Source organism: Bubalus kerabau, chromosome 10 (assembly GCF_029407905.1).
Source record: "Bubalus kerabau isolate K-KA32 ecotype Philippines breed swamp buffalo chromosome 10, PCC_UOA_SB_1v2, whole genome shotgun sequence".
NCBI classification, from domain to species: Eukaryota; Metazoa; Chordata; class Mammalia; order Artiodactyla; family Bovidae; genus Bubalus; species Bubalus kerabau.
Window position 1 is genome coordinate 16,887,124 of NC_073633.1, and position 13,313 is coordinate 16,900,436.

At 36.7% G+C, this 13,313-nt stretch overlaps 1 protein-coding gene across 5 annotated transcripts in view; it reads right to left on the reverse strand.

Annotated features, from left to right (window-relative positions):
• DENND4A (DENN domain containing 4A) overlaps positions 1–13,313 on the reverse strand; it is a 118,880-nt gene that overhangs the window by 3,661 nt on the left and 101,906 nt on the right. For 3 of the 5 annotated variants that reach the window (XM_055536733.1, XM_055536732.1, XM_055536735.1), the window contains 10 exons: positions 13,124–13,310; positions 9,353–9,447; positions 7,562–7,737; positions 7,318–7,464; positions 5,798–5,996; positions 5,316–5,570; positions 4,287–4,404; positions 4,146–4,172; positions 3,537–3,699; positions 3,309–3,373 (listed from right to left, as the gene is read on the reverse strand). In XM_055536733.1, the coding sequence (XP_055392708.1) occupies positions 3,309–3,373; positions 3,537–3,699; positions 4,146–4,172; positions 4,287–4,404; positions 5,316–5,570; positions 5,798–5,996; positions 7,318–7,464; positions 7,562–7,737; positions 9,353–9,447; positions 13,124–13,310 (1,432 nt within the window). The remainder of the gene's footprint in view (positions 1–3,308; positions 3,374–3,536; positions 3,700–4,145; positions 4,173–4,286; positions 4,405–5,315; positions 5,571–5,797; positions 5,997–7,317; positions 7,465–7,561; positions 7,738–9,352; positions 9,448–13,123; positions 13,311–13,313) is intronic. The other 2 variants (XM_055536736.1, XM_055536737.1) reach the window with 1 other exon arrangement.

Here is a 13,313-nt window from a genome sequence, read left to right on the forward strand (position 1 = left end):
ACTCTGGGTTTTTCATAAATGCCCTTTATCAGGTTGAAGATATTCCTTTCTGTTTCTAGCTTTTCTAGTTTGTTGAATTCTGTCAAATGTTTTTTTCTGTGTCTACTGAGATACCATGTGGTTCTGTCTTTATTCTATTAATATGGCATTACATTAATGTAGTATTACATTAATGTAGTTTTTTTTTTTTTTAAATTCTAAACCAACACTGCATCCTTGGGATATATCACTCTTTGTCATGGCATACGATCCTTTCTATACATTGCTGGATTTGGTTTACTAGTATTTTGTTGAGAATTTTTATATCTATATTAATAAGGGATATTGCTCTTCAGTTTTTTTTTTTTATTGTGACATCTTTGTCTGGGCTTGGTTCAGTTCAGTTCAGTTGCTCAGTTGTGTCCGACTCTTTGCAACCCCCATGGACTGCAGCATGCCAGGCTTCCCTGTCCATCACCAACTCCCAGAGCTTGCTCAAACTCGTGTCCATCAAGTCAGTGATGCTATCCAACTATCTCATCTTCTGTTGTCCCCTTCTCCTCCTGCCTGCCATCTTTCTCAGCAGCAGGGTCTTTTCCAATGAGTCCGTTCTTTGCATCAGGTGGGTAAAGTATTGGAGCTTCAGCATAAACCCTTCCAATGAATATTCAGGACTGATTTCCTTTACGATTGACTGGTTGGATTTTCTTGCAGTCCAAGGGACTCTCAAGAGTCTTCTCCAACACCACGGTTCAAAAGCATCATTCTTCGGTGCTGAGCTTTCTTTATGGTCCAACTCTTACATCCATCCATGACTAGTGGAAAAACCATAGCTTTGACTAGATGGACCTGCGTTGGCTAAGTAACGTCTCTGCTTTTTAATATGCTGACTTATGTTGGTCATAGCTTTTCTTCCAAGGAGCAAGTGTCTTTTAATTTCATGGCTGCTGTCACCATCTGCAGTGATTTTGGCCTAATGCATAGAATGAGTTAGGAAGCACTTCTTTTTCTTCTACTTTTTTGGTCAGAGTTTATGAAGGATTAGTGTCTTAGTTTGGGCTGCTATAACAGAATACCATAGACTGGGTAGCTTAAATGATGAACAATTATTCAAGGTGCCAGCAAATGCGGTGTCTGGTGAGAGTATTCTTCCTGGTTTGCAGATAGGTGTCTTCTAATATCCTCCCGTTGCTGAGAGAGAAAGGGATAGTTTTCTTTTCTCTGGCTGGCTTGTGGGATCTTAGTTCCCTGACCAAGGTTTGAATCCAGGCTGCAGCAGTGAAAGTGCTGAGTCCTAACCACGGGACTGCCAGGAAGTTCTCTCTTATTTTTCTTATAAGGATACTATCCCATCCTGGAGGCTCCAACCTCCTGATGTAATTACTTTCCAAAAACCATCACAGGGCTTCAATATATATGAATTTTTGGGAGGGGGACACAAACATGCCGTCTATAACAAACTGTTAATTCTTCTTTAAACATTTGGTAGAATTCACCATCTGGTCCTGCGGGAGAAGATTTTTGTATACTAACCCAATCTATTTACTTGTAACAGGTCTATTGAGATTTTCTAATCTTCAGTCAGTTTTATAGTTTATGTCTTTCTAGGAATTTGCTTGTCTCTTTTAGGTTATCTAATTTGTTGGTATATCATTATTTATTATAATTCTTTTTATTTCTGTAAGGTCAATAGGAATTATCCCCCCTTTTATTCCAGATTTCAGTAATTTGAATCTTCTTTTTCTTAATCTAGCTTAAAGATTTTTCAGTTTTGTTGATCTTTTGTTTTTGGGGGGCTGCACTGGGAGGTGCGGCACGTGGGATCCTAGTTCCCCAACCAGCGACTCGACCTGTGCCCACCGCCTCGGCAGCATGGGGTCTTAACCACTGGACTGTCTGGGAAGTCCCCACTGGTCTTTTTAAAGAACAAACTTTTGATTTCAATCAGTTTTTCTATTAAAAAAAATCCTCCCCCCCTTTTTTGTCTAATTATTTATTTCCACAAATATTTATTTCCTTCTCTCTGCTTGCTTTGGGTTTAGGTTGCTCTTCTTTTTCTAGTTTCTTAAGGTAGAAACTGCTTTTAATGAATCTCAAAGTTTTGGTATACTGTATTTTATTTTCATTTATCTCGAAAGTATCATCTCATGACTTTTTGGACCAATTTGTTATTTAGGAGTGTGTTGTTTAATTTCCATATACTTGTGAATTTCCTATTTTCCTTCTATTATTGATTTCTCTTTTCCTTGTAGTGTGGTTAGAGAATATACCTTGTATGATTTCCAAGTTTTTAAAATGTATTGGAGACTTACTTTCTGGCTTAGCGTTTGGTTTCTCTTGGACAATGTTCCATGCGCAGTGGAGAGACTGTGTGTGTTGCTGTTGGCTGGCGCATTCTGTAGGTATTCCTAGGTCTAGCTGGTTCACAGTGCAGTTCGAGTCTTCTGTTTCCTTCTGATCTACTCTCTGGTTGTTCTACCCATTACTGAAATATCCAACCATTAATATTTTGGCTGAATGTCTATTTCTCCCTCCAATTATGCGGGTTTCTACTTCATGTATTTGAGGGCTCTATTGTTAGCAGCATATATATTATAATTCTTATAAAATAATTAATAATTCTTGGTGGCTTGTTTCATCATTATAAAATGTCCTTCTTTGACTCTAAATTCTACTTTGTCTGATTCTACTTTGTCTAGCCTCCTTGTTAATATTACTTGCATGGAGTATCTTTTTCGATCCTTTTAAAAACTTTCTATTTGTGTCTCTGACTCTAAAGAAGCCAAGCACAATTGAGAGATGATGATCAACCAAAAATGTATGAGACCTCCTAAAATACATACTTAGCTACCTTACATCTTTTCTGAAACAAGCTTAATGCCATTAGTGATATGACACAATAGTTAAAAGCATAGGACTGGAAATTAAGACTGCTTGGTTCAAATATGGCTCTGTTATTATTGTGAAACCCAAGTTCAAGTTACTTAACGTCCTGAATCCTCAGCTGCTTCAATAATAATATGGAAATGATAATAGTACCTACCCCATAAGACTTTTGAGAATTACATGAGATATAGTGTGGAAGGTACTTGCTACGATGTAAGGCACATAATAAGCCCTCAAAAAATGTTAGCTTTCATTATTTATCATTGTTACTACCAACATGACCAAAATATCAAATTATCTTTTACATTATATTAAAAGAGAAAGCATTCTAATATATTAAATATAATCTTATATTAAACTTATTAATACTACCAGTATAAAAACATTTTGAAAACTATACCATGGTATATAAGTATTACATGTTTTATATTATGCTGAATTACCTATATCAATGTTTTCTCTTCCCAGTGCCACCAGTGAGAGAAATAGTATTTCTCTATATAAACTCCTAGGGGAGAAAAGGAATGGAGAAGATAGATATTACTATTCATACATCTGTATATATCTATAAATTTTTTTATGTTAATATAAGCATGAGATATTCTAACAAGTCACCAAACAATATGAATCTGCTTAGAGGAACAATATATTCACTTAAGAGAATGACTTACCTCTGTCTTTTAAAATGAGGACATTTATTCAGTGTGTCTAAAATCTGACTCATTGGTCCATAGACATCATTCATTTTAATGCTTTTTACCATATTTTTCAACAGTTCCTGGTTAAATGAATTATCACCTTTTTGCAATAAATGGACCATTGGATACTTTTGGGCTGTAAAAGAACAAAAGAGCAGATGAACAAAAGTGTTCTGTGTATAAAGCAGAATGTAATTAAGCAGCAACTGATAGCTATTTAAAAAGCTACGAAGCGGTAAAAATAAGGGCAATAGATAAAAGAACTGAAATCTAAGAATGAAGATAGCAAAGAAAAAAAGGAAGAAATAAGACAAACAATGATAAAAATAAGCTTTTTGTGGTCTCAAATACACAGTAACTAAAAATACTATTTTCCGTAATACAGCCCCTGGAAGGAATTTTACATCAGCAGCCTGGGATGGAAACAAAAAAACAGGTAAAAAGAATAGGGACAAGCGATGTGCTAAAAATGGAACTCGACAAAATATAACCCCTCCACCACATACAGAGCATCACTCAAAAAACAAAAACCCCTTGACTTCCATAGTAGATAACACTAAAAACATCAAGCTTAACACTCACTCTCAAACAAAAGAGTACGATTTTGACCTGTAAGACAAAAAGCAGTATAATAAAAGTCAGTTACTCATTAGTTTAGGCTGTTTAAAGCAAGTAGAGAGCACTCTTACATGAAGGAAACGGGCATTCTATGGCAGCACTTACTGTGCGCGTTCCAGAGGATGTACAAGGGCTGTCCTGGGTCCTGATGTAATTTCATATTGTCCCACAACATCTGTATTAAAACATATTTACTGTCTTCAGACATACAGTGGCGAGGAATCTGTGTTGAAGAATAAAAAAATACTCATTAATGATCCTTACATGATAATGTTTTGTAAATATTTTATAAAGATCCTTAAAAATATTTTTTAGGATGTATGGGTGCAAAAGAGAAAAGAACAGAAAAACCATTGGTTTGTATGCATTTTATAACCTACTGAAGGGAGATGACCTGAGTTGAGAAGTCAGTGGTCCCTAAAGTCTCAGATTTAACAAAGTACTAAGATCATGAAAAGTTAGTCTTGACCAGCTTTCAACTGAGGCTCCACAGAAAGATAAATCCAGAAGCCCCATTCTCCAACATTTCAAGACCCTAGCACAGATACTCTGAGTTAACCTCTCAGTCACTCCTTCACTGACAATCCAAACACATGCACAATCACAGATGTGAAGTACAAGGAGAGAGAACACAAAGCTCCTACACTGAGACACCTTGCCCTTTAGTGGCAGTGACAGCATAATGAAAAAGGAAAAAAAATATAAAAAATCCAAGTGAACATACAACAAACCACCTAAATGTTAAATGAAAATTTAGAGGAATGAAGAGGACGGTAGCTGGCACATGACTGCAATGTGAATTACAGCCGTCCTCCTAAAGCGTTAGGCTTGTTCTTGAAGGAGGTATGAGGCATGAGTGGGGCCAACTCACAAAGTCATCTTATAAGAGTCATTTACAGTTTATTCTTGAGGCTATAACAAAAAGCCAAGCCCATTTTGTGTAAACTTTTATAAGAAGTCCAAAAAACACGACTGTCTTACTGCTGAACTGCAAGAAGAGAAATTATTTACAACAATTTTATTGATTTGGATGGTTATTAAAAATATTTAGCATAAAATTACTTTTTTCTCATTAGGAATATACAAACATCACAGTGGTGATAGCAGCACTGAATTTAATCCTTCTTCTCGTACCTTTGAATACTTGTTACAATGCTCAGAAGAAAGAATCAATCCAGGTAAATTACTGGGTAAGTCAAGACGTCTAAAATACCACACCAGGTTCCAAAAAACAATTGGATGATGGTCCACAAAGTCTGCCACTGTTATTGCACGATCACCTTCATTTTCCAATAAGCTTTCAAGTTCCTTCCACACCACTAGTGGACTAAGATATGGAACAGTGATAGGATCTGGACTTGGGAGGTGCCATTCTAATCCTAAAGAATCCTGTTGAGTAAATAAAAACTGTAAACAGCAAATACAAGATGATGATACTAAATCATTCTTTTACATGCCTGTCAATGACTTCTACATAATTAGAAATGTAATTGTATAATATAACAAGTTACCCTTCTTAATAAAATTGAAGCTTATGAGGCTGTTTAGTACAAGGGGAACAAAATCAAATGCAAATTATCAATATCCAAACTGTAAAAAAACACTGAAATACGTACCGCAGCGCCCTGTAAGGTGGTCGGCAGGCTGCCTGTAGGAACGAGCTTCTGCCCGCCAGTGTCTTCCTGATCCAAGGTGCCATAAGTACTAACACTCCTGGCCATTGGAAATAACGGACATTTTGACATAGCTGCTTTTGATCTATCAGCAGGGATCTGAATACTTCGGGCACATGTATTTTCCAGCGGCTTAGATTTGCTTGGGCGTTAAAAAAGGAAAAAAAAAACATATCATTCTCTAGATTTATTTTATTTCATCTGACCATGTTCTCTTTAGAATCAGAGCTGCAGGTAGCAAAGTGAAACAAAGGAAAGATGTAATCTGGCTTTGTCTTGGGAAAAAGGACACAGTTTAAAGTAGCCTAGTCATGTTAAATTTCCTTTTTATCCAGTAAACTTTAAATATAAGTCATTCATTTGTTCAAAACATTTAGTCGACAACTTATACTGAGAAACCACAGCAGGCCCAGGGATACAAAGCAGAAACAACAGGCACCTATTCCTCCAGGAGTCAGAACCAGTGGGAGACAGCCAAAGAAAGGGCCACAGCAGACCTGTGATGAAAGAACGCACACCCCCAGACTCGCGGTCCTGTAGTCTAAGCAGTCAGGATCAGAGCAGGCCGGTGGGCCACACCAGCCCGCCAGTACCATGTATGCATTTTCTTCTGCACGTGCAGTTTCCAGTGTGACTTCTGCTGCCCTGCCCTATCTGCTGCATTTGGCACTTCTCCAAAATGCAGATGATACTAGCCTTTGTTCTAAGCACAGATTTACTTGTATAATTCTTAGTTTGATTTTGACAGTTCATCTAACAGCTCCAAATATTTTCTTAGATTATTAAATATTCCTAAGTAGAAAATTAAATACTACAAAGTAGAAATATGTTAGTACTGACTTAATTCCTCAAGAGAGAGAGAGAAGAGAAAGATGTTCATTATAAACTTCAAGTTTCTACAGAATTTTTACCTTTAAAATAGTAAACATTATCAATATGTGAATTATACAGCTTAAGCTCTGGGGATTCTTGAGGTATCAACTGTTTTTAAAATCATTTATTTACTTATGGCTACACTGGGTCTTTGTTGCCGTGCGTGGGCTCTCTAGCTGTGCTGAGTGGGGCTACTCTTTGTTGTGGGGCATAGGCTTCGCACTGCGGTGGCTTCTCTCGTTGTGGAGCACGGGCTCTGACTGCGGGGCTCAGCAGCGGTAGTGCACGGGCTTAGCTGCCCTGTGGCATGTGGGATCTTTCCGCATCAGGGATCAAACCCGTGTCCCCTGCATTGGTAGGCAGATTCTTAACCACTGGACCACCAGAGAAACCCATAAAGCATAAACTATTAACTGTTGAAATATTTAGATTATTAGAAAATTTCAATATTATTTTAATTAGGAATAAGAATTTAAGATAATAAATCTATTATATAGAGAGATTTAAATCTTAAAATGGTCAGCTAATTTTTCTATCATAAATGAAAATATATATGTTGTTAACATATAGTTCCACACAATCATAATTACCTATTCAGATCAAAACTCCCGTGAACAGAGAGAAGAGATGTGTCAAGACCAGAGGTTGATGTTGAGATGCAAGACTGCCTTGTCTGACTTGAAAAGGAGGATGGAAAATGTATATTTTCTGTAGACGGGCTTGACTTCAAAAAGTATCTGTAATGTGAAAGAAAGGAGCTTTTTGAGAAAAGAGACAATCTAGGAAACATGATCCTTAAACAAGAAGGAAAAAAAACAAAACGTAAATCATTACCTTCCAGGTCGTCTTAAATCTCTTATCTCTATATTCAGAAAGGGCAAGAAAAGATTGCCACAAAACGGGCAGGTAGTATTGAGATTTGAGTCATCTGCTGTCCAGCCAGCCATGATTTCCTCATCGTGGACCAGACAATCGCAGGTTTTACACCGAGAGCAGCTTGAGATAAGGACCTATGGGAGAAATCCGCACTTTACAAAGTAAGCTAGTGAGTGCATAAAATTATTTCAATTAACAAGTCTACTGGAAAACTAAAATTCAGAATGATTTAGAAGTTGCAAACAAAAAAATGGATTATCATCAGTACATTATATAATACACTACCTATTTCAGCTAAGTTTATTCCAAAATTTTTGCCTGGAAGGGAAACTTGCATTTAAGTGAGCATCTTTACCATTATCCTGCTGCTGCTAAGTCACTTCAGTCGTGTCTGACTCTGTGAGACCCCAGAGACGGCAGCCCACCAGGCTCCTCCATCCGTGGGATTTTCCAGGCAAGAGTACTGGAGTGGGTTGCCATTGCCTTCTCCATACCATTATAATTATGTACTATAAAAAGTGCCATGATTTTATTTGGCTTCCCAGGTGGTACTAGTGGTAAAGAACCTGCCTACCAATGCAGGAGACATAAGAGATGTCAGTCCCTGGGTTGGGAAGATCCCCTGGAGGAGGAGGGCATGGCAACCCACTTCAGTATTCTTGCCTAGAGAACCCCATGGACAGAGGAGTCTGGAGGGCTACAGTCTACAGGGTTGCAAACAGTTGGACACAACAGGAGACTTAGCATAGCACACACACAAACAAACACACAATTTTATTAATGGAAAACTAAACCCAAGCATTCATTTGTTAATACACAAAATAGGTACTGGTAATTCCATGTTATAGATCTGTGCTACTCAAAGTGTGGTCACCAGAGAAGAGGTGGTCCAAACTCTTACTGGTTTGTGATGAGCTAAGTAAAGAAACTGAGAAGAGGATCTGGGGACCTATAAAGTTAACTGGTCATGCCTGAAACAGCTAAGTTGGTGATCAACAGATTTTACAAGAGTATCAGCCATGACAGATTGGAAATTAAAAACATCAACAACCAAAAAACCCCTGATCTTTCATTACAGACAGTTTAAGAAGCATTGCTAGAGAGAAATGTAAATACTGTTGTAATTACATTAATAAAATATAGAATTCCTGAAGCCATCAGAAACTCTTTAAATTGCAACATTTGTGTTCATCATTTATTTCCAACTACATGCAAATTTATTTTCCAAATTTATGCAAATTAGTGTGAAATAGCAACACTCACAAATGTATTTGGAAGCAATTTTTGCACAAAAATTAGGGGAAAATTTTAAAGTATAAAAGTAAAACCTTTTCACTGTAAGAAAATGGGATATAGCAGCATATCCAGCAGATATATATATTAGACTGATACAAAGAATGAAAAACATGACAGAAAAAGTGGACACAAATGCCAAAACCACTCCCAGTATCCTCATCCAAAAAGTGTGCCTACAGTGAAACTACTTAAAAGTGTTTAAGAAGCGAAATAACTATTGAAAAAGGACATACATAAAACAAAGGTCAAATATAAATGCTGAAAATAAAAGTGCTATCAAAGTATGGAACTTTTCTAAACAGAAAAAGTCATAGACATTTTAAGTTTATTCAGGTGTAATATACATTCTGAAATTTTCAGATGCTATATATTTATCACTCTACCAGAGACTATCAATATTTAAGAAATTTTATTAAGTAACACATGAAGATATTCTTTTGATTAAAATTGTACCTCCATTGCATAGTTCTGGAAGATATTTGTATTACTCGTGTTGCAGGAAGATGCCACCTCTGATTTCCCAGGTAAGGCAAACTTGGATAAGGATCCTGTTCATTATTAAAAAACAAACAGCAAAACCATTAAAATTAATAAGAAAGGATGTGAGAATCTCTCACTCTCATAAATTCTCTGGTAAAATATCAAACTGTCCTATTTAAAATTTAAGAAAAAACACATACATAATGAGAAATGTTTTTCAAGTGTGCATTTGTCTTTTGCATATACACCTAAGGAAATGTGTTTTAATTCATTACTCACTTATTTTCATTACTCACTTATTAAGCACGTTGTATGTACAGGCTAGAAAGCATACTGGTTGTTTGTAATTACTATTTTTCTGTTTCTATTCTTACATGTTTAAGATACAAGAAAGTGTTTAGTTCTAAGGTTTAAAAAGTATAAAACAGCTGATCTTATTTCTGCTTTATAAGACTCTTTAAAATCTCTAAGAGTAATCTTGCTCTTAAGCACTAGGCAAGAGTTTCCAAGTATATTCTCAACAGCAAAGAGATGTGAGTAGGTATTAAAAAGACAACAACAAAAAGTGAGACTAGTTCTGTGGTCAAGTCGATTGCTGACAGTGGCTATATCTAGTTAGGAAAACTGGAGGTAATCTATACTTTTTTCTCTGTAGTTACTACATTTTATGAATGAACACTGGTGTTTTTATAAATATAAAGGTATTAAAACAAAGTAAAGGTATAAACTAGTGGTTCCAAGAAACAGAGAGGACAGGAGAACATGAAATACCACCATGGGGATGCAATCAGCATAATCCAGACTAATGATCCAACTGCTTCAGCAAATAAATCACAAGAGGAAAAAAAGCTCTAGACCTTCGTTAGCAGAAGCCCCTGCCTCACAGAGATGCAGAGAGAGCTGAAGCCTCATATCATCCTAGATGCTTAGAAATAGTTATCTGCAATTCTTTCCTGATGGTCTTCCAACAACCTTCTGTAATTTCACCTCCCTCTGCTAAAGCTAGTTCAAAATTGCTCTCTATTAGCCTTGACTAATTCAATCATTTACGCTGGCAGTCTACCTTTTGTATCTAATCAATCTACAGCACAGAATATTCTTTTTAGCAAAGTGAATCAGGATATGAGGTTATCTTATTTAGTTCAATAAACTCTTCTTGGATGTTAGAAAAAAATAAGAGGGGGGAGCTAATCACCTGATTATATGACAAGTGGGGGAAAACACAGGGAATGAAGAGGAGAGGGAGTTAACAGACATCAAATAATGCAACAAATAGACCCTGTCTGGGTCTCAACTTGAACCATCTATAAAGAGTTTTATGAGATAGTTGTGAAAGTTTAAACTATGTATATATTTTATATATTATGTAATAAACCTTGACACATTAAGGAATATGATGATATTACAATTTTGTTTTAAAAAATGAATGTTTCACAAAAGATACATACTGTGAAAAGTGAAAGTTGCTCAGTCATGTCCAACTCTGTGACCTCATAGACTATACAGTCCATGGAATTCTCCAGGCCAGGATACTGGACTGGGTAGCCTTTCCCTTCTCCAGGGGACTTTTCCAACCCAGGATTGAACCCAGGTCTCCTATGCTGCAGGCAGATTCTTTACTAACTGAGCTATCCTCTAAGGTCTAAAGGGCTTCCTTCCCTTGTGGCTCAGCTGGTAAAGAATCCGCCTGCAATGCGGGAGACCTGGGTTCAATCTCTGGGCTGGAAAGTTCCCCTGGAGAAGGGTAAGGCTACCCGCCCCAGTATTCTGGCCTGGAGAATTCCATGGACTGCATATAGTCCATGGGGTTGCAAAGAGCTGGACAGGACTAAGTGACTTTCACTTTCACTTACATACTGTATGACTCCATAAAAATGTTGAAAAATGGCTGGCTATAGTGTTAAGATAATGCTCACCTGTGCAGGGAGTGGTGAGTGGATGTGGGCATGAGAGGGGGATCTGGGTGCTGTTATTGAACTGTTATCTTAACCTGATACTGGTTATTCAGTTGTTCTCAATTTGTGACATGGACAATATTTACATACATAAAAATGCACACAGTACATGTATAACAGAGTAAATAATACATTTCTTAAATAAACGAAGTAACTTTAATAAAAAGTTTAAAAAGATAACATTAAAGTCCTTATGTTTTAGAAATACACGCTGAAGTATTTATGAATAAAATTATATATTGTTTGGGACTTACTTTAACATAATTCAGTGGGGCAGGAAAAAATGTTGGCAGCAGAAGACAGAGGGGACAAGATAAAACAAGACTGGCCATTTGTTGGTAAGTGTTGAAGTTGCATGAAGGATACGTGGGAGTTTGTTGTGCTATTCCTTCTACTTTTGTGATTGCTTGAATACTTCCACAATAAAAGCTTTTTAAAATAGTAAAGGTGCAAACTTAAAAAACGTTATAATGCGTTCATTCCTCACATCATATACCAGGATAAATTTCAAATGGATTAAATATCTAAATCAGGAGTCAAATCTACTTTTGTATGATCATAAGAATGATTTTTACATTTTAAAAGCACTGTTAAATATATATATATATATCCCACAAAACTTAAACTATTTACAATATGGCCCTTTATAGAAAAAGTCTGCTGATACCAGAAAATGTTAAAAAGGGAACGAGAGAAGTATTGAAGAAAGTAGTGTTGAACCTAGGGGAAGGCAGAATCTTTTCCAAAGACTCAAAACCCAGAAGTAACAGGGCAAAAACTGATACAAAATTGAAAACGTTTATGAGGGGGAAGAAGACCCCGAAATTTAACACAGTTGGAAAAAGCATCTGCCATTGATATAAAAGGCAAAGGATTAATTCCCTAACATAAAAAAGAGCTATTAAAACTTAAAAAAAAAAAAAAAAAAGGTGGTGGGGAGACCAACAAGTTAAAGTTAAATGTAGGCAAAAGACAGTTCACAGAAAGAGTTCCTGAATGTACAAACAGATATGCAATTTAATTTATAAAATAAATATAAGTGAATATTAACTGAAATACACTCTTCACCTATCAGATGGCAAAAATCCAAAAGTGTGCTAAACATATTTTCTTCACAAGGCTGCTGGGAAATAGGTATTCGTCTACACTACCTGTGGGAATACAAAATTGTATACCCCTGAGGAAGGAACTTGGCAATATCACTTCCAGGAAGAACTTGGAAGCATCTTCTAAAGCTACCTTGGCAAAAATATAATATGGCATATGTGCATCACAGCATTATTCATAACAGTTAAAGACTGAGCATTTAAAGTCCATCAACAGGGAAGTGGTTAAAATAAGCTAATACAGTCACACATGATGAACAGTGCAACCTTAAAAATGAGAGGGGGATAATGCTATGTGATGGTATGAAATGTTCTTCAGAACACGGTGTTAAGTGAAAAAAGCAAGTAACAGTTAATTGTTTAACAGTTATTTTACCTTTTGAGTAAGAAGACAAGGAGGTATGAAGAACACGCAAACACAACACACATGCTTTTAAAGAAGTACATATTTTTTAACAAAGCAACAACGAAAGGATAAATCAAAAATGAACAAAAATGGCTGCCTCGAGGGACAAGGAGAAAACAAGCCAAAGGGATGAGGGTGGAAGCCAGAGCTCTCTCCAAGCGCCTTGGTTCTCTGTTGCGTTGAGCCATGCAAATCTTTTACAAAATTAAAAATATAAAGGAGGAAAAGTAAAGGTACCACGTATCAAATGCAGGACGACAGAAGGGTTTGGACAAACCTTCTAAGGAGGCAGAGCCTTCCAGGCTTGTTCTGCTGAAATCAACTCCCTTAGTCCCTGAAGTGGCGCTGCTCTCCTGAGAAGTGGCTCCTTCCAACTCATGGCAGACATCTTCATCTGTTAAAGAGGTAGATTCAGAATCCTGGGCTCCCACTGAAGAAAGACTGGTACGGTCAGAACTTTGATCCTA